The sequence below is a fragment of the Pinus tabuliformis genome, chromosome 7 (genome assembly GCF_031772625.1).
Source record: "Pinus tabuliformis cultivar Carrire ecotype Pingquan chromosome 7, CPIR1, whole genome shotgun sequence".
Classification (NCBI taxonomy): domain Eukaryota; kingdom Viridiplantae; phylum Streptophyta; class Pinopsida; order Pinales; family Pinaceae; genus Pinus; species Pinus tabuliformis.
The window spans coordinates 139,535,596-139,554,940 of NC_142293.1; the positions used below are offsets into that span (position 1 = coordinate 139,535,596).

The following is a 19,345-nucleotide window of genomic DNA, read 5'->3' on the forward strand; positions in this document are numbered from 1 at the left end:
TTGGCTTGCCACAATTTGGCCCATAGGGCATTTGGCTTGGTGAGCCAATTCCACCACAGGCGGGCTCCCATGATTTCATTGCTATGCATCGGGTCTCTAAGTCCTAGTCCCCCTTCTGATTTGGGTTTGCATACTTCAGACCATTTGACCAGTGCCCACTTTCTGTTGAGACCCGAAGAGCCCCAGAGAAAATTGCGCTGGAGATTACGGATTGATTTGAGGACCCATTTAGGTGCAGCTAAAAGAGAAAAGAGATATATCGGCAAGGCTTGGAGAACCGACTTGATTAATATGAGCCTACTTGCTGTGTTGAGAGCTCGATACGTCCAGAGTGAGAGTTTTGATTCAAATTTGTCTATAAGTGACTTCCAGGAGGAGTGGTTGATGGCTGCCGCAACGAGAGGGGCTCCAAGATAAGTTGACGGAAGTTTAGAAATTTTAAACTGCAGAATTCTAGCAATATTTCTTTGAGTGGAGAGGGGTGTATTGAAGAAAAACAGATGTGATTTCGAAGAGTTGATGGAGGTTCCCGAGGCGTTTGAGAAGATAGAGAGCAGAGACTTAAAAACTGAGGCTTCCTTGGAGGATGGATGGCCAAAAAGCAGGGTATCATCAACAAATTGTTGATGGGAGTGAGGAGGAGAGCCATGGACTGTGATTCCTTTTAGCATTTGAGTGGATATAGCTGCCTTCAACAATCTGCCTAGCCCCTCTGCCATAAGAACAAAGAGAAAAGGCGACAATGGATCCCCTTGCCTAATGCCCCTTGATGGCCGAAAAGGTTGTGAAGGAGAACCGTTTAACAAAACTGAAAAGCTTGGGGAGGAGATTAAGTTGTAGACCCATCGTGTCCAAGTATGACTGAAGCCAAAAGCGATGAGCATTTTTTGAATATAGTTCCAACTAAGCTTGTCAAAAGCTTTTGATAAATCTAACTTGAGGAGCATACCTGGTTTGTTGAGAATCTTGAGAGAGTGAATCACTTCATTAGAGAGAACGATCCCGTCCATAATTTGCCGTCCCTCAACATATCCTGTTTGTTCCGGGGAGATGAGCAAGGGTAGCAGCGGTTTGAGTCGGTTTGCAATGACTTTTGATATAAGCTTATATATGACATTGCATAATGCAATTGGTCTGAAGCTTTCAGGCTTGCTTGGTTCTGCACATTTTGGAACAAGTGCTATAAAGGTGGTATTGAGAGCTGGGAGGATCCAGTGCATGCTTCGCGATTCTTCCACTAGCTCCCAAACTTCTTCTTTAAGTAGATCCCAGAATGCATGGTAGAAGTTTGCTGTGAACCCGTCCGGCCCTGGGGCTTTGCCATCTTTGAGCTGGTTCATAGCTTCCTCAATTTCCTTTAGGGATGTCGGCTGTAGTAGTTTATTGTTGTGCTCCTCAGTGATGATTCTAGGAATGTGCTGAGTGATGGCTTTGATCTCTGCATCTCTGTTTCCTTCTGGCTCTTTGAGAATATTTTGGAAGTATTGTGTTAACTCTTTCTCCATGTCTTCATGGTTTTCTACTCTTTCGCCCTGCTGATTGTTGATGAAGGTGATGTTGTTGTGCATTCGTCTCTGTACAGCAGTTCTATGAAAAAAATTTGTGTTTTTTTCCCCATCTTTTAGCCAGGTGATTCGAGATTTCTGTTGCCATAGTATTTCTTCTTGTTTTCTTCTTTCTTCTAATTTTTGCCAAAGGATCTGCTCTTGCTGTGTCTGTTCCTCTGTGCGTCCTTCTTCAATAATAGTTTGCTGGAGATTCTCCATTTGATGTTCCAATCTTTGTCGATCTTCCTGTATGTTGCCGAATTGAGTCTTGTTCCAATTTTTGAGAGCCTGTTTAAGGTTTTTCAGTTTTTGTTGGAATTGAAACATTTTGGCCCCTTCTGGAGGTCTGTAAGCTTTCCAGGCTTCCTCCACGATCTGGCGGAATTTTGTGTTAGTAAGCCAAAAAGCCTCGAAGCGGAAGGGTCGATTACATTTTGCTCCCGGCCTCGACCACTGGAGCATTATGGGCCAGTGATCAGATCCTCCGTGTGGTAGTATTGACGTGTTGAAGTCGCCGCCTAAGTGGATTGCATTATCTGAAAGGAGAAATCGGTCAAGTCTAGAGGCAATGTGATTGACCCCGCTGCGCTTGTTGGTCCAGGTAAAAATGCCATTGGAAGTAGGAATATCCATTAAATGATTGTCCTGAATGAAGTCTTTGAATCCTTTGCTATCTGATTCCAGCCGTGATCTTCCCCCTGTTTTTTCCTCCAGCGATTTGATGATGTTGAAGTCCCCCCCGCTTATCCATAGCGGGAATTGTCGATTTTCATTCAACCTGGACAGTGTTTCCAACAGATCCAATTTGTGTTGATTATTTTGCGGGAAATAAACATTGGTTAGTTGACCATGAATCTGAGTTCCTATGAGATGAAAGGAAGCCTGTATGAGAAAGTGTGCAGCATGGAAGTCGTAAAGATTAAGGATTTTTGGGTTCCATAATATTGCTAATCCTCCTGATGCACCTGAAGCCCCGACTGACATTAGATTACTGCCTGCCCATATTTTGTTTCGGACCTTGTCCATATCTATTGTGCTTTTTTTTGTTTCTTGAAGAAAAACTAGCGACGGTTTTTCTTTCTGAATCAAGTTTTTGATCATCCTACTTTTTGAGGGACTGTTTAGTCCTCTTACATTCCATGAGACTAGCTTCATGGTAAATGTGATGCGGGTTTGTAGAACCTTGTCAGCTTAGGGAATCGCCCTGATTCCACAAGCAATTCTCCTACAGCAATGGTTCTTTGCAAGTCCGTCTTGCGCCCTCTCTTTTTGTTTTCTTTGAGAATCTTCTTTGCGTCCCATGGACTTCCACCTTGTATACCTAGATGTTTGTTGTGCTGAACTTTGGTTAAGACTCCTTCCAGTCGTTCAATTTGCCATGGAGGAATGGAGTTGTATTCTTTTTGCTTACAAGCTGTTTCAAGTTTTAAAATGTCTATGCCTTCTATGATAATGTTCTCCGGATCCTGATCCATGTTGCTGGGTGTATTCTGTTCCTCCTCTTCGGTTAAGGTATGTAGACTTAGAGCTATAGCTGCATCCATGTCCATATCAGATTCCGGATGCTTAGAATCTATATGAGCTTTCCCTTTACCTTCCAAAGGGTCAGCAGGCATTGAATCATCCTTAGGGCTATCTTCTGGAAGAGATTGGGATGAGCGCTCAGAGCTGATTTTAGCTGCTGTAGTATTTGCAATGGGAGCCTGGGAGGAAGAGGGTTGGGGGTTGGAGTGCAGAGTCTCGCTGTTGTGTGGATACTGGTTGGCAAGAGGCGAGAACATGTTCTTGGCGTCAATACGGAAGGGGGTTTCATGGGTTCCTTGATGCTTTTTAGGATGTCTACGGCGGTTGGGTATTGAGATGAAGCCTTCAGCATCTGTTTGAGGTTCAGAAGGATGAGCTTTGGAGGATTGATTTAGAGGGCAGTCTCTAAATAAATGCCCATGGGCATGACACTTACGGCAACGAAAGGGAATATGCTCATAATCTAAAGTTTGTTCCCATTCAAAGTCTTCGTGAAGGAGACTTACCGATTCCGCTAAAGTCTTGGTCAGGTGCATTTTGACGCAGATCCTGGCATATGAGGTAAACTTGCGCTTCTTTGTCTCTTCCGCTACTTTGATGAAGGTTCCTAGTCTGTTGCCAATGTCTGTAAGTGTGTCCTCCTTCCAATATTCCACTGGTAGACCATACATTCTGATCCAAACCGGAGCCCAGCTGAAGTCCTCCTTGTTTGGGTCAAAACGGGGCTTCCATTCTGTGAGATAAAGCCCAGAGGAGTTGAAAAAATAAGGGCCGCCTTCGAATACCTTGGTCTTATCTTCCAGACAGTTAAATATGGCTGTAAAAAAGCCCTTTGGTCCTAATTGCAGTGTCACCTGTCCCTTGGGTTTCCATTTGGATGCTATCCAGCCATTCAGGGCACGTTCTGTCGGCGAGAATCCCAAGAATTTGCCTATCAGAGCGTGGTCTTGCATGTACTGTATTTCTCCATTGATCCTGTGACTGGGCAGTTCGATCTTGATGCGCTCTGTCGATTTGGGAATGCAGGTAGCCGAAGTCGCCTTTGGCTGTGACGCAGAGCCTTCTGGAGCCTGTTCTGTGTCCGAGTCCGTGGCTGCCACCTTGTCTGCAGGGATTTCGTACTCATGAGTTTTCCTATTCTTTTTCTCGCGATTGGTTTCAGGAGGGGGCGGCGGCGCATTTTTTTCTATTCCGCTGAAGGTATCATTCGAGGGAGGGGAGGCAGAGCCTTCCCCTCCTGCAGGCGCAGCCATCGAGGTGTGTCACTCGTAGACCGGCCTCTGGCCTTGCAAAGCCTGGGTTGTTCCTGTAAGTTTCAGAGATGGCGGCGGCAGGGGCCTGTACATCCGTGAGGTTGCAGAGCTCTAGCTAAAAACCTAACTCGTTTCCATCATTAAACTCATGAACTGTTATTTACAAGTGAAAATACAATTCTTCATATCCATGTCACTTTAAGTCAGAGAATAATATAGAAAATTCCCAGATCACCTAGTGATACAACTGTTGTGTTCATAGCTTATAGTACATCATCAAAGATTCCTCTAATCATCCATTAATACAACGTCTGTATTCCAAAACTGAAGAATCTACAACTGCAAAACTGATGATCTAGGTGGATGTTGGTGGCCACCCACCTATCCCATTTGGACCCCCACAATTGTTTCTTTCAACACTTTCAGTTTCCTAAATTGTAGCACAGTTTACTATTTTTAGCATTTTTTCGGATCCTGAACTTCCGGAGCCGTTTTGAGGCCCTAAACGATGTTTTTTTGGGAATCTGGGGCAACATCGGTCCATAGACCGATGTTGCCTCGCACAGTGGTAGTACTCGGATAGATCTTTCTAACGAGCTATCGTACGCGTCAAATGGAGATCGTATGCCAAAGTTACGACCCCGGGAAATTGATGTACCAATTTACCCAAACGGGGCCCACAATTTGGCGTTTCATCTTCTAGGATTAGGTTTTGGGATGTGAAGGGTTTTCCATTTTTTCTCAACAATAAATAGGCCTTCGAGCCTCATTGTAACACAGTTCAGAGGCATGTAGCCGCCACATCTCTTCTCAGAGATAAGCTACCATCGCCCTAGCTGGTTTCTTTCCATTTCTGTTTGTAAGCATATTTCAGTATTTTACAGTAATGAAATGATGTATTATTTCCGCTGCATCTCAGTATTTATGGTTATCTCATCTCTGTATTTATGGTTATCTCTGTAATTTGTTGCGTTCTTGTTTAAGTCCAGATCAGTGGTATCAGAGCGGTCTGCTTTTTCTCTGTTTTTCTTTGCATGTCCCCAACGAGGTCGGGATATAAGGAGTTAGGGCTTGAACTGGTCGAACCTTTGCAAGACCAGCCTCGCAAATCCCGACGGCCTCCCATGGCGAATGAGAAGAAAGACGAGGGGGCAGGAGATCCTATCAAAATCTTGCTTGAAGAAGCGCTCGAGCGGCAAAGGAACGCGATGATGGATAGCTTTGCGCAACTCCTTCAGCGGCTACCCAGAGGCGACGCATCAGTTTCCAACAGTGACTCTGGAAACGCCACATCGTTTAAGGTACAAGTTAATTTTGAAATCCCCATCTTTGAGGGTCAAATAGACGCAGATGTCGTAGATAAGTGGTTAAATCTGTTAGATGGGTATTTTTCTGTTCACGAATTTTCAAGTCGGGAAAAGATTGTTTTCGCTCTTCTCAAAGCAGCGCCCCACGTCAAGGACTAGTGGGAAACCTACTGCGAGCAGAAGGATGAAAGTACAGGTTCACTATTTTCAGCCGCACCCACTTGGAATGACTTCCAGGATGTCATCAAGGAGCAGTACTACCCTGTCGGAAGCTATGAGGACAAATACATCAAATGGACCACACTGCGGCAGGGACGAGACCAAGATTTTTCACACCCTTCACACACAGTTGGGTATCAAAGATTCCGAGCTGCATCTAGTACTCAAATACCGCGGCTACCTACATAGATACATCCAGGAAGAGATGGGGTTCTTGAACATCTCCTCACTCGACACAGCATACCGATACGCTGTCAAAATCGAGCAAAAGTTCAAACAGAAGAAGCGAGACTTTGGATCTGCAAATCCGAAGCCCAAAGGACAAAGCCAAGGTGGGGTGACCCAAGGCAACCCGTCGAAGCCGAAAGAAAAGAACAACACCATGAAGCTGAAGGACACAGGAAAGTGGTGTGAGTTCCACAAGAGTCCCACTCATAACACAAGTGAGTGTCGGACCAAGCAGTCGTTGGTGGCCGAGTTGAAGGCTTCTGAATCAGATGCATGTTCTGACCCTGAGCCAGAACCTGACAAGGGGAATGGCAAAGGGAAGCAGATCATTGATGCAGATCCCAGCGCCACTGTTGCCATTGCCAAGATCCAGAAGAATGAACCTACAGATCCAGAAGAAGGGGAGCGTCTTTTCCACTCACAGATGTGGGTGAAGGGTTCACCGCTACAATTCATTGTCGACAATGGTAGCCAAAAGAACCTAATTTCAGCAGAGGTTGTGAAGCGGTTGGGCCTACCGACTACACCACACCCACAGCCGTACAGTATCGGGTGGCTTCATGAAGGACGAGATCTCAAAGTTTGCCAGCAGTGCCGCCTTCCCTATAGCATCAAGCCCTTCACAGACGAGGTATTATGTGATGTTACGCCTCTGGATGTTTGCGATGTACTATTAGGCCAACCATACTTGTGGAGGCGACATGCGGTGTATGAGTCCAGGCCTCGAGCTGTCATTATTTCTTTGAATAATTCATTATACAGGATACCGGAGGTAGCCCCACCTACCGCCACATCTTTGATCACCGCTAAGAAAGGCAGCAAGCTCATCTCCCAGACCAGGAAATTCATCTGTCTGGTTCACTCCCAAAGTAAGGGGAAGATTGCCATCACATCCATGACCCCCGCAAAGGGTTCCTCCATGCAGCAGCAGTAGCAAAGGGATACGGTCATGATAGAACACAGGAACAACTTCTCCTCACCCACAGAGATACCACACAAGTTTCAGGTGGGCAACAAAGTCTGGTTGCATCTGCAGAGAGAACACCTTACCAGAACCCATCAGAAGCTCAGACCACTCTGACATGGTCCTTACAGCAGTACCAATGTTGTGGGGAACAATGCTTTGGAGCACATCATTCCTCCATTCCTTTGCCTGCACCAAGTGTTCAATATGAACCATCGTCGACCATGCTTCTCACCATTACTGGACACATCAAAGATTGTAGGACAAGTTCAGCAGATGGAGGAACTCAACGCAATGGGGACCATTGCTTCCTAAGGGGGGAGGAATGATCCAGGTGGATGTTGGTGGCCACCCACCTATCCCATTTGGACCCCCACAACTGTTTCTTTCAACACTTTCAGTTTCCTAAATTGTAGCACAGTTTACTATTTTTAGCAGTTTTTCGGATCCTGAACTTCTGGAGCCATTTTGAGGCCCTAAACGACGTTTTTTTGGGAATCTGGGGCAACATGGGTCCATGGACCGATGTTGCCTCCCAAAGTGGTAGTACTCGGATAGATCTTTCTAACGAGCTATCGTACGCGTCAAACGGAGATCGTATGCCAAAGTTACGACCCCGGGAAATTGATGTACCAATTTACCCAAACGGGGCCCACAATTTGGCGTTTCATCTTCTAGGGTTAGGTTTTGGGATGTGAAAGGTTTTCCATTGTTTCTCAACAATAAATAGGCCTTCGAGCCTCATTGTAACACAGTTCAGAGGCATGTAGCCGCCACATCTCTTCTCAGAGATAAGCTACCATCGCCCTAGCTGGTTTCTTTCCATTTCTGTTTGTAAGCATATTTCAGTATTTTACAGTAATGAAATGAAGTATTATTTCCGCTGCATCTCAGTATTTATGGTTATCTCATCTCTGTATTTATGGTTATCTCTGTAATTTGTTGCGTTCCTATTTAAGTCCGGATCAACTGAGTTGTAAAAAAAGTAAGTAATTGAGCATGTTAACGGGGTAGTATTGAATTTTCTTGCATGGAATGGGCTCTACCGGGTAGTCTTGGATACTCAGGGTAAAGAGGAAACCATATTTATGGTTTTCTATCTAAGCAGCACACAATAGGTTAATTGACAGAAATTTTGGAAAACGATGTAAAAGAGCTAATTCATTATCTGTAATTGGTTACTTCCAGTTTTGAATAGAACAATTTGAAACTGTAGAATTAGGAAATATCTTTCATTCAAACCCACGAGCAACTCATTTAATTCTATCAAATGGATGATAAAACAAGATATGAACATTCTAATGGACCCATACTTCAGGGCCTTCTATCTAAGCAGCATATGATAGGTTTATTGACAAATAAAATTTTGGAAAAGGATGTAAAAGAGCTAATCCAATAACTGTAATGTGTTGCTTTCAGTTTGTGATGGAATAATGTAAAACTGTAGAATTAGGAAACACCTTTGATTCAAACCCAGAAGCTACACATTTAATTCTATCAAATTCAAAGCAGATAGTTTAATTCCATCAAATACTAAATAATTTATAATTTAGACAAAGGTGTTTACTATTAACTATGTGTGTTAATTTCAAAGCAATTATCTACAACCACTATCATAAACATTGGAAAACAAAGCTTATTTACATATTTTGTTCTGCAAGCTTGATAAATGAAAAATGGTACTAAACCTCTGATTATGTGTGGTTATTTTGTCATGCGTGCTTGATGAATGTAAAATGGTACTAAACCTGTGATTATGCTGTGGAGGAATTGGCAGTATTGCCTTGCGGAGTATCAACTCTTTCACCAGAGTCCTTTCGCAAACTATTCTCCCTTCGATAACACTCCTTGGCACCCTGATAATATAGTTTGAAAATTATTTTGACATTCTTTCACTCAAGAAAGAGATAGCAAACTATGTCATTACTGATGAGGTGATATATAAAAAGGCGGCTCAACTTAATCTAAGTCTAACCATTTAGACTTAGTCAGAAACAACCCTAAGGCAATATATCCATTCATAATCCTTGCAAAGACCTAAAAAATCATACGTCCTTAAAAAATTTACTCCATTTGTGTCCTTTTCATATTTTTGGAACTTCAATGTTCTTTTCCAAAGTTTAAAAATTTGTAACATTAAGAAAGTATAATCTCTATATATCAAAATGCTTCACACCATGGAAAAAAAGATGTATTGAATATTCCCATATTCATTAATTCTGAATATCATTCAATCAATCATTTTCCATGAATCAACATATCATCATATATGGGAAATTACTAATATTATAATTTGGCAAAAAACATATCAAACTTGACAATTTTCAATACAAAGGTATGGAAGAAGGAAAATAAAGTATTCCCAAGGCAAGATAGGGTTGCAAACACCCAGGAATAGAAGCTAAGGTCTTCCTGATCAGAACATGCAACCCTAATGAAATGCATGTTTGGGATAAAGTGGTAAAATAAATAAAACAAAATGGCTAGCATGCAAGTAGAAGTCAACATCCAGGAGTAAATCTTACAAATTTAAACACTTCAGCGTATTTTCTCTGGAGACTAGATTAAGACGTAAGTAGCTAGAAGCAGAAACAGCACTTATGTTTGACTGTAATGTAAGACTACTGAAAGAAAATACCTGGAAAATTGTCCCCAATTTCTTTAAAGCTTTGGCTCGTGCATTCAATATATGTTTTGGAACAGTGCTATCTCTAAGAACCTGGACACAATCAGCCGACAGTGAATTCACATAAATAAGACTATTGCAATTTAAGCCCATCACACCCTGATTTTAACAGTTCTTACGTCTTATATAATTTACTTCATGCATATTTCTCTGCAGCTTCCTGCTGATGCTACTAGAACCACACCTTTTGGGCATCCATGCAACTGTATTCAAATTTGTTACTCTCGATGAGTTGTGGTCAATCATATGGCATACACAGAACCATGGAAGAAAAGCTCACATAGACAAAGGAAAAGTGACGTGATTTTTTATTCACATTCCTAGAATTTTCCAAAATGTTACTTCTCTTGATAGGTAATTCATACATACTATATATCAAGTTATCAACCTAAATCCAATGCCAGCAACATCATAGATACTACTATATTGGTAATGTTGACAGTCAAAAACTAGGCAAAGCATATCCAAACTACAAGTCATTAGTCCCTGTTCCTGCAAAATCCAGCAACCTAGTGCAAAGCCTCATTAGCCACTCTAGATCTAGGGCAACAATAAGATCAGTTGTGGTCAATCATATGGCATACCCAGAACCATTGAAGAAAAGCTCACATAGACAAAGGAAAAGTGAAATGATTTTCTATTCATATCCAAAATCCCGCAGCCTAGTGCAAAGCCTCATTAGCCACTCTAGGTATAGGAACACAATAAGATCAGCCACACAGTCACCTTAGTGGCTGTTCTCTTGCTGTTTTATGGATGGATGTTATCCCCAGAAGGGAGGCTTCCCCAACAAGGCACAGAGAGTAAGTAATCCAAGGATTCCCAAGCTAATAACCTCTAAGGAACTTGTAAATTTAGGCACCCAAGAAATGTATTCAATAATCGTTAAAGTAAGGCTCCGGGGGAAATGGGATGGTGAGTGCAAGGAAACTATTGGCTAAGTCTAGAGAGATGAGATAAGTCTTGGAGATGCTCAAAATAGATTCCACCCATGCCACCATCAATTAAAGGATTACTGTTATAAATTAGGGTTTGAGAGAGACACTTTATATCATGCAAAATTTATGACACCAATGATAAATAGCCCATATGTGATGTTTATCAATAAATATCAGAGGCTATTGGATAGGTAAACAAGAGAGGTTAACACAAAGTTTTCAATGGCTGAAAATGCACAAAACATCTAGTAAACCCTAAACGTCAACCCTAGAATTATGGCTGAAAAATGCATAAAATTACAGGTTTTCCCTTTTCAATTTAGTAGATGCAAACCTTAGCTCTAGGACAATAACATATAAGGTGATTTAAGCTATTAAATGCAGATTTTGCCACATCCTAATCCTAGTTTATCATGAAAGAAGAGAGAAAATAAATTTAATAAGATCGACACACATAGATTAGTGTCTTTCATCAATTGGGTATATGGAGCCTGTTACCCACCAAAATGGGTAACCCCATAGGAGGAATTTTTTCTCCTACATTTGATAGTCAGACAGTCATCAACCGCTACCAACCACCGTTAGACGATGATATGCCATGCAACTCTGCCATTTGCATCAGCCATGTGCCTCTCGCCATCCAATGTAGCCAATTGGATGAAGGTCGGCTGCTATCCAAAAGGTACTTTGATCATTTTGCAATCAAGTGCTTATACTTGATTGTTTTGGGCAGTTAGTATGGAGGGGCACTTCCTAAATAGCCATTATTGAGATAGCGTGTTCCATTCTCCCCATACCATACTTAAGACCCCTTCCATGCCACATTACAAACCTCATGTCTCACATCCATTCATTGGGTACAAGTACAACATGCCATTGGTCCTTGGGGATTTGGCACTCACAACTTCACATACCTTGAGGCACTAAAACTTTTCCCTAAGAGGTTGAGGCAACTAGAAATAAAGAAAAAGCATAGCATGGCCACAATGAAACAAAAGAAAGAAAATCAAAATGCAAAAGATGGTTGAAACATGAAGATTAGCACATGGGAAAAAGCCTAGCATGAGCTCTACCTCCCCCATATGGCACCACTTCAGTGAATTCATACTGCCTGATGGTAATTCGATCTGTGACTTCAGCGACTCGCACAAGATAAACTGGCTACTCACAATGAAATTTCGGCCTCCCTTTGCAGAAATAAATCGGCCTCCTTCTGTCTCCCAGAAATGGGAGGCAATCGTAAAGAATTCTCTCCAGCAACCTCTTCCTCTATCACTACTGTTAAAACCCTCACAAGCGTCTCCCATGCTATCTCTACACTCTTGCTATCATTATGTTGTAGCCGCTACAACAACACCCAAAATATATGAAGCTTATATCTATTCCCAATTGTCTTAGTCAAAGGCTGACCTTAGTTCATCCCGAAATTTCAGGTGGCACATATTCCATATTGTTACTCTGCTTTGGCCGAGAAGAGAGCAATGCTGAAAACTCTAATGTTTCCAGGTTCAGTCCCCTTGAAGCCAACATGAAACTCCAGGAAAATCAATTGATGACTTGTTTTCATAATGTGTCGTATAAAAAAATAAATTTTCATTAAAATACAACATGTCGTGGATTTTAGAGTTGTGGAGCGGTTCTCTTACAGTGGAATCCTGCCTTGACATGGCATGCGACTTACGTTGAGGGTAAGGAAATAGACTTGAAATTTGTTGGGCTTCGCCACCGTATGTTCAAACTGTGCTATGGACCGTAATGACAGTAAGTGAAGGGGGTGGATGAAAGGATTGATTTAATTATTGTTCGACCACCCACCTCTTCTCCTGCGATCTCGATTGGCTTGAACATCACTCAAGTAGAGCCTGTCCATCCCCCATTGTCCTTGGTGCACTCAATTGCTCAATCAATTTGATGCATCAGACTATCTTGCCCTAAACAAAAATGTACACTTGCATGCTGCAAGCACTGCAATACAGAGTACATGTAGCAACACCAGTGAGCACGCCATCATCCAGTGCCTACTCTTTGTTTAAACCGTCGTACCCCTGGTCATTATGCGCAAGGAGGAGATGACGTTGAAGGGATTTAATCACTGGTCCACATGCAATTTAGAACAACCCTTATCCACGATTATGCTTGTTATAGAAACAGCTCTAGTTTAGTGAATACATCAAGTGTGATACGTATGTGGAATGACAATAAGGATAATGCTTATCCACTGACTGATTTTTAAGGCGTGTCACTCGAATGAGCCTTATCCTCTACAAGCTTTGGTGATAATTCAATTCACCAACGAATGCCTTCAATTCAGCGGATAAGGCAACCAAAGAGGGTTGCATTACCAATCCAACTACACGTGGCCTCCATGCTTTAAATCTACAGTGGAAAGGAAAGAGCTACGAGTCTAGGATAAACATCATCCAGCTAATTGTTTTTAAGACCACTCAATCAACAATTGCTCACGAACGCTTCCAGATAAGGTAAGTAGGAGAATCATCTTTGAGAATCGAAAGAGTGCTAGTGGATTAAAAAACATGCTTTCATCTCCAGCCATGCATTTCGTCGTCCGTGGTCATTTAACAGAGGGTTCACAAGGAACTCATTCGAGGCAGCCTACAGGGACCATCAGAGTTTGATTGTATCCCTACTGCCATTCTCCCAACTGGACAAGAAGATGATATTGTCCTTTGATACAACTCAATTTCCTATAATTAGACGAAAATTTTTATAAGGAAAGTTCTTAGAAATCTACGGCGGAAATACAATGAGACAATTTATGACAGAGAACAGAGAAGGCACAGATCTTGGTTATGTTGTACAACGTCTTCTCTGATAATTCATAGTGATTTTAATTCAATTACCAACACAACTCTTCTTTGCATATACTCGCAATTTCTCCTACACTGAACGGCGATTGTTCTAAGATAACGCATGTCTTTCTAGGCGGATTTCAGCAATTGTCAACAGTTGGATGGGCCATGTGTTTTGACCAGTTTTAAACGCTCAATTGCCACAATTTCAATATGTTGGCAGCAGAGATACACTTTATTCAACTGAATTTTGACTTTAATTTTTTTCTACTTGCATTTACTTTTCTCTTATTCACAACATGAGTTGTGTTGATCGAGCAGACGCCCACCGGGTTGAACAATTGAGTTAAATCATTTTCTCTATTGCATGCATTTCTGTAATTGCATAAAGCAACGTATATAAAACAGTCGGGCATTGGGTATGAAAAGAGAGGTACATGTTGTGTAAGGACCCATCTTAAATTAATGGGGGCATAGAGATATTAGCATGCACACGATAGCTACATATGCATGCATCGCCTGCACTGCACTAGTATATATTAATTAATATTGAAAAAACGTTTGTATTTAGGTAACGAATTAACTATTGAAATGAATACCCAACTTACTAGAATATAGTAGGGTATATGATATACGTACCACCACTATAATACATATATATAATTCTACTATATAAAATTAAAGATAAATGTAGTATAGTGAACTCACAACAAAGGAAGTACGTACCCTACTACATACCAAGGAACTATACCCAAAAGTATTATGTACAAAAGAGTTATGATATACATATTATTCTACAAAAGAAACAACATATCCTATAAAGTCAAAGGAAAGTATATATATATATATATATATATATATATATTAAATAGTGAATATAATAAAGAGAAGAATATATAAAACCATAATACTATGAAAATAATTCGATTTAAACAAAAGTGAAACATAACATTATGATAAAGGAGATATTGTATAAATAAGAGTGCATGGTCAGCAAATTGGGAAACGGAGAAGGCGGTGACCGCCTCTGCAACTTATGAACTTATCAAATTAAAATAACAAAGAAAGGGTAAGCGGTGGAAGAGTCTTTGGGGGCATAAAAGGAGGAAGGATACTGTAGAAAAGGGGACATTCTTGGACACAGAGGAAGACAGAGGAGGAATGGAGCTTGAGCAGTTGTTCTTGAGACTTTTGGGCATGGGGGCCAAAATACTTCGAATTTGAAGTATTTTGGGGCTGGGTGCTGAGACTGTACCTAGCTTGGCTGGGAGGTTTTTGGTCTTTTGGTAACGGGAGCGGGAACTGGAGCAAATCAAAAGCATCTTCAACCAGGTAGGTACTCAACAACAAATTGATAAATTCTTATATTTGGAATAGTTATATCTTGTTAAAAATTTCAGGGCTTTACATTTTGGTATCAGAGCCATGTTCAAACTCTCAGATCTGTTAAGTCTGTTAAAGATAAGGTTACGTTTGAATTCAAAAAAAAAATATTATGTTCTAAAGTCATTTACTGAACTCATGAGTAATGAAGAGACAAATAGAGGGATTTTACAGTGGTTGATCTTTACAATGATGTATTAGTTGGATAACTATAGAGACGTGAAGCTTGTTCTATGGCTCCAATTTCAGGGAATTAAGTCTATCTCCAATATAGCTTATCTTATTGCTGAAGACTCCACGATAATACATACAGGGTTTCAGGGTCTCACTAGAGGTTCTTATGTTGTTTAATTCAAATATCAGCTAGTGTGAGAATCTGTCACTGTATTGATTTATCATCTGAGATATTTGTCCCTGTAATGATATAACTCATACGTTATGTAATATGTGTACACCAAAGAGCAAAAAAAAAATAACAAATCACTGTACAAAAAATAAATCATATATATAGTAAGTCAGAACTAGTAATACAAGTTTATTTAAGCTTCGGAAACAATTATTTAAGTCTCCTCAATATTATTAATGGCACATTGATGGCGATTTTAGAAGATGATGTCCTCAGAGAAGAAGCCAATATTGGACAAGAGAATAATGGAAGTATTATACATTTGATGCCCAAAAAGAAAACAAAGAATTGATAGACGGCCAAGGTCGGTGATTTGCATCTGCAACGACGTAATTTCATCTGTTAGCAGTTATTTAAGTCCTTTCTGATCTGATATTACACCTTCTTCTGCCAAATCCTGTCTAACACACCACCGATAGAATTCTCAAAACCCCACCGCTACTACACCTGACGCCAATAGCAACCAGATTCTAAATAAATAAATAAAAGATTATCACAGCTACTAAACTACATGTTGGAACTGTTTAGTTGCTAAGCATGAGATTCGAACTTATTATGCTAATATTTATGCTTTACAGGAGTTTCACCGTTGTCCGATAGCTTATGAGAATACCTTCCGTGCATTGTTCCATTCTCCCTCCATCCTGAGTATTCTTGGTCATTTTGTGTGTTGCTGTCTATTTTACCGTAGGTGAATATTTTCCTTAGCCACAGTGTAGCCTCTCCGCAAATCTTACACACCTGTTTTGAAATCACTTTTGTTGGCAACCTTGAAGAAGACTCATCATCGTTATAGCAGTAATAAGGAGATCATCATTATGTCTGAAGTCTGCAACATCAAAAGGGTCTGAAACATATACTCTCTCTGTTCAAGATCCGAACTCAAGAAAAAGATTACAGATATACTCGCTCTAGTATACACTCACTCTAGTATTCTCGCACTTAGTCAAGTATGAAGAAAAGGACAGAACTCTGAAAAATCAATGATGCACAAAAACTATGGAAACACTAGACAGAACGTCTGAAAGTAACAGTTATGACAAAAGAATGGCTTTTAAATTATTTTTGGTCATACATACAGATGCGTATTCATATGCCAAGGAAAGCCTACCCACAATTGATTCAAGTGTTCACACATCATTTTTAAACACCTGACGCGTTGAAACTCATTTCTTAGGTGGCGTTTGGTGTCAAACGATGATATTAATTGTCTAAACCTTTGACGTATGTCAACCACCAGCAGATAGAGGAACATCTAATCGAATGTTTATATTTTTGTATCATCGTGGCCTGATTATAATCGCACATGACGTTTGGCTATAAGGCAGATGTCCACCAATCTGTCAGAATGCTCCCGGGCCTTCACCGCCTGGTGCTCGAAAAGTCACGGACGGGGCATTCATCGAGAGACGGGTGGCAATGGAGACCCCCAACCATCACAGTATTCGCGCTCTGACCCGAGAGCCATCGTAGGCATATATTAGTATGGTACGCATATATTAGTATGTAATGACATGAAGTCTTGCAAGGAAATGATCTTGGGAAAAACTTGCACCGTTAGTTAGTACCTTCAGGTTGAGCTATTACACACTACTAAATTTAATGAGTCGAGCCGAGGGACAATTTGATTCTGAATATTGCATCAAGAATTCTTTCCATCAGTTTCAACATGATAAGGCACTACCAGAAGTTGAAGAGAAGATTGCAAAATTGGAGCAAGAAGCAGCCATGCTTGGTGCATCTGAGGAGATTATCATAAACTGAGACTAAGCATAGCAGAGTTAGAGAAGCAAATGATGACTGAAATTACTAGGCCTGAGCGCGTTCTTCTATTTCTGGTTCCTGGTAGGCTGATTAAAGTGAGAGATGGTACAACTGAGTGGGGATGGGGAGTGGTAGTTAATGTGGTGAAAAAGCCATCGATGCCACCCAGCACATTACCTTCTAATATATTGGGTTCTCGTACTAGTAATTATATAGTGGATACTCTTTTACATTGTGCTTCTGGCTTGACAAGTGATGGTCCCCGCCCAAAGCCATGTCCTCCTCCTCCTAGACAAAAAGGTGAAATGCATGTGGTACCTGTTCAACTGCCCCTTATTTGTTCTCTTAGTAATCTTAGAGTTGCCATTCCACAAGATCTACGACCGGCAGAGGCAAGACAGAGTGTACTTATGGCAGTGCAAGAGCTGGAAAAACGATTTCCAAAAGGTCTTCCAAAGCTTGACCCTATTGAGGATATGGGCATTGATGATCCGGATTTTGTCCAACTTGTAAGGGAAGTTGAAGCATTGGAGAAAAAGTTGCTTGCCCATCCCTTTCATAAGTCTGAACAGGATGAACACCAGTTGAGGTCTTTTCAAAGAAAAGCAAAATTAAATAGCGCAGCTCAGCAACTTCGAATGAAAATGCATGACTCTCAGCTTCACAAATTTAGGGAAGAGTTAAAAAAATCGCTCAAGAGTGCTTAAGCGACTTGGACACATTGATTCTGATGGTGTGGTGCAACTGAAAGGTCGGGCTGCATGTCTCATTGACACAAGAGATGAACTTCTTGTGACAGAATTGATGTTCAATGGCACATTCAATAAGCTGGATCATCATCAAATAGCAGCACTTGCAAGCTGTTTCATTCCATGTGATAAATCATCTGAACAAGTACATTTGACTAATGAGCTTGTGAAGCCATTGCGTCAACTTCAGGATAGTGCACGATGGATTGCACAGGTGCAACGTGAGTGCAAGTTAGAAGTTGATATAGAGCAGTATGTTGAGTCAACAACCCATCCACATTTGATGGATGTAATCTACCATTGGTCCAAGGGTGCCTCATTTTCAGAGGTTATAAGTAGAACAGATATATTTGAGGGCAACATCATACGCATGACAAGGAGGTTAGATGAGTTTCTGAATCAGGAAATGGCCGAGCTGGTGTGCAAGACACAGTTATCTACATGGGCAGCACATAAATTAAAGCAAGAGTGGTACTCTGAGTTGGATAATTCTAGTGATTTTGATTCAGTGTGTGGTAGTTGGAGAGATGAAGATAGTGCTCCTGACAATTCTGGGGAGAGCAGATGAAGAAACACACTTGGATTTGCAAAACCGATATGTTGAAGCTTTTACCATGAATCTCAGGACAGAGAGAGGTTTCCTTCCATTACATGGATGGAGAAAAGCCCAGTATATTACCTACGAAAGGGAGTACACTGGTCTATTAGAGACTGAAGGGCAGGAAGTTGAACCAAAGCATCCTTTGACATTTGATGAATCTTCAACAAAGGACGTTGTTTCTAAGAGAAGTTCAGCATTGGGTGCTTCAGCTGCTTTAAATATTATAGATTTGCATACTGCAAAAAGCAGAACTATATGTAAGCCACCAATAGTGGAAAGAAATGGTGTGACTGTTCACTTGGGAATTTTTAACTCAGCATCAACGGTTTCTAAAAACACATGCCTGACTTAAGAGGTCAACACTGTTTTAAATAGAGGATGGAAGAATTCGAGACTAAAGGAGATTCTGGCTTCATATGAACACTCTGTTGGGTGATATCAGCCTCTATTTCTATGTTAGTCTTCACCGATTTACCCCTCTTCAAATTCCCCATTCATAAGACCAGTCTGCCTAGTATAATCACATTCTATATCCATGCTAATGACAATAACTTCACCACTCTTTTGAAATTCTATGATGAATTCTCAATTTGCTTGCACACCTATCCACTATCTTCATGCTAAACTGAGCAATTTGCATTGCTTGCTGATAACCATCAGTCACAAATTTTTTTAAAGTAAGGTCATTAAGTTTCTGTGGATAGGTGGCTTCTGGTGTAAACTAAGTTGATCTCTCAATCTTTTCAGGTTCGTCTACCAATGGATAAGTCTTATCAATACTTCCATCCTCTATTTTCATACTCGTTTTGACTATCTGCATAATATGTCTACAAGGATCAGTTGCACTTTTCCACACATTCAATACTAATTCATTAGTTTAAGATGAGGCTTGTAATCCGTGTCAATCTGTGAAGGGCCCAGTAAAAGGAGAATGAGAAATGTTTTCCTTCATTTTATATTTAGACT

General features: G+C 40.9%; 1 protein-coding gene and 1 pseudogene across 2 annotated transcripts in view; one reads left to right on the forward strand and one right to left on the reverse strand.

Moving 5' to 3' along the window:
* LOC149246143 (DNAJ heat shock N-terminal domain-containing protein) overlaps positions 1 to 19,345 on the reverse strand; it is a 443,617-nt gene that overhangs the window by 94,211 nt on the left and 330,061 nt on the right. For both annotated transcript variants that reach the window (XM_089457835.1, XM_089457834.1), the window contains 2 exons: positions 9,681 to 9,761; positions 8,791 to 8,898 (listed from right to left, as the gene is read on the reverse strand). In XM_089457835.1, coding sequence (XP_089313961.1) covers positions 8,797 to 8,898; positions 9,681 to 9,761 — 183 coding nt within the window. In that variant the 3' untranslated portion in view covers positions 8,791 to 8,796. The remainder of the gene's footprint in view (positions 1 to 8,790; positions 8,899 to 9,680; positions 9,762 to 19,345) is intronic.
* On the forward strand, positions 16,780 to 18,346 carry LOC149246144 (DExH-box ATP-dependent RNA helicase DExH10 pseudogene; annotated as a pseudogene).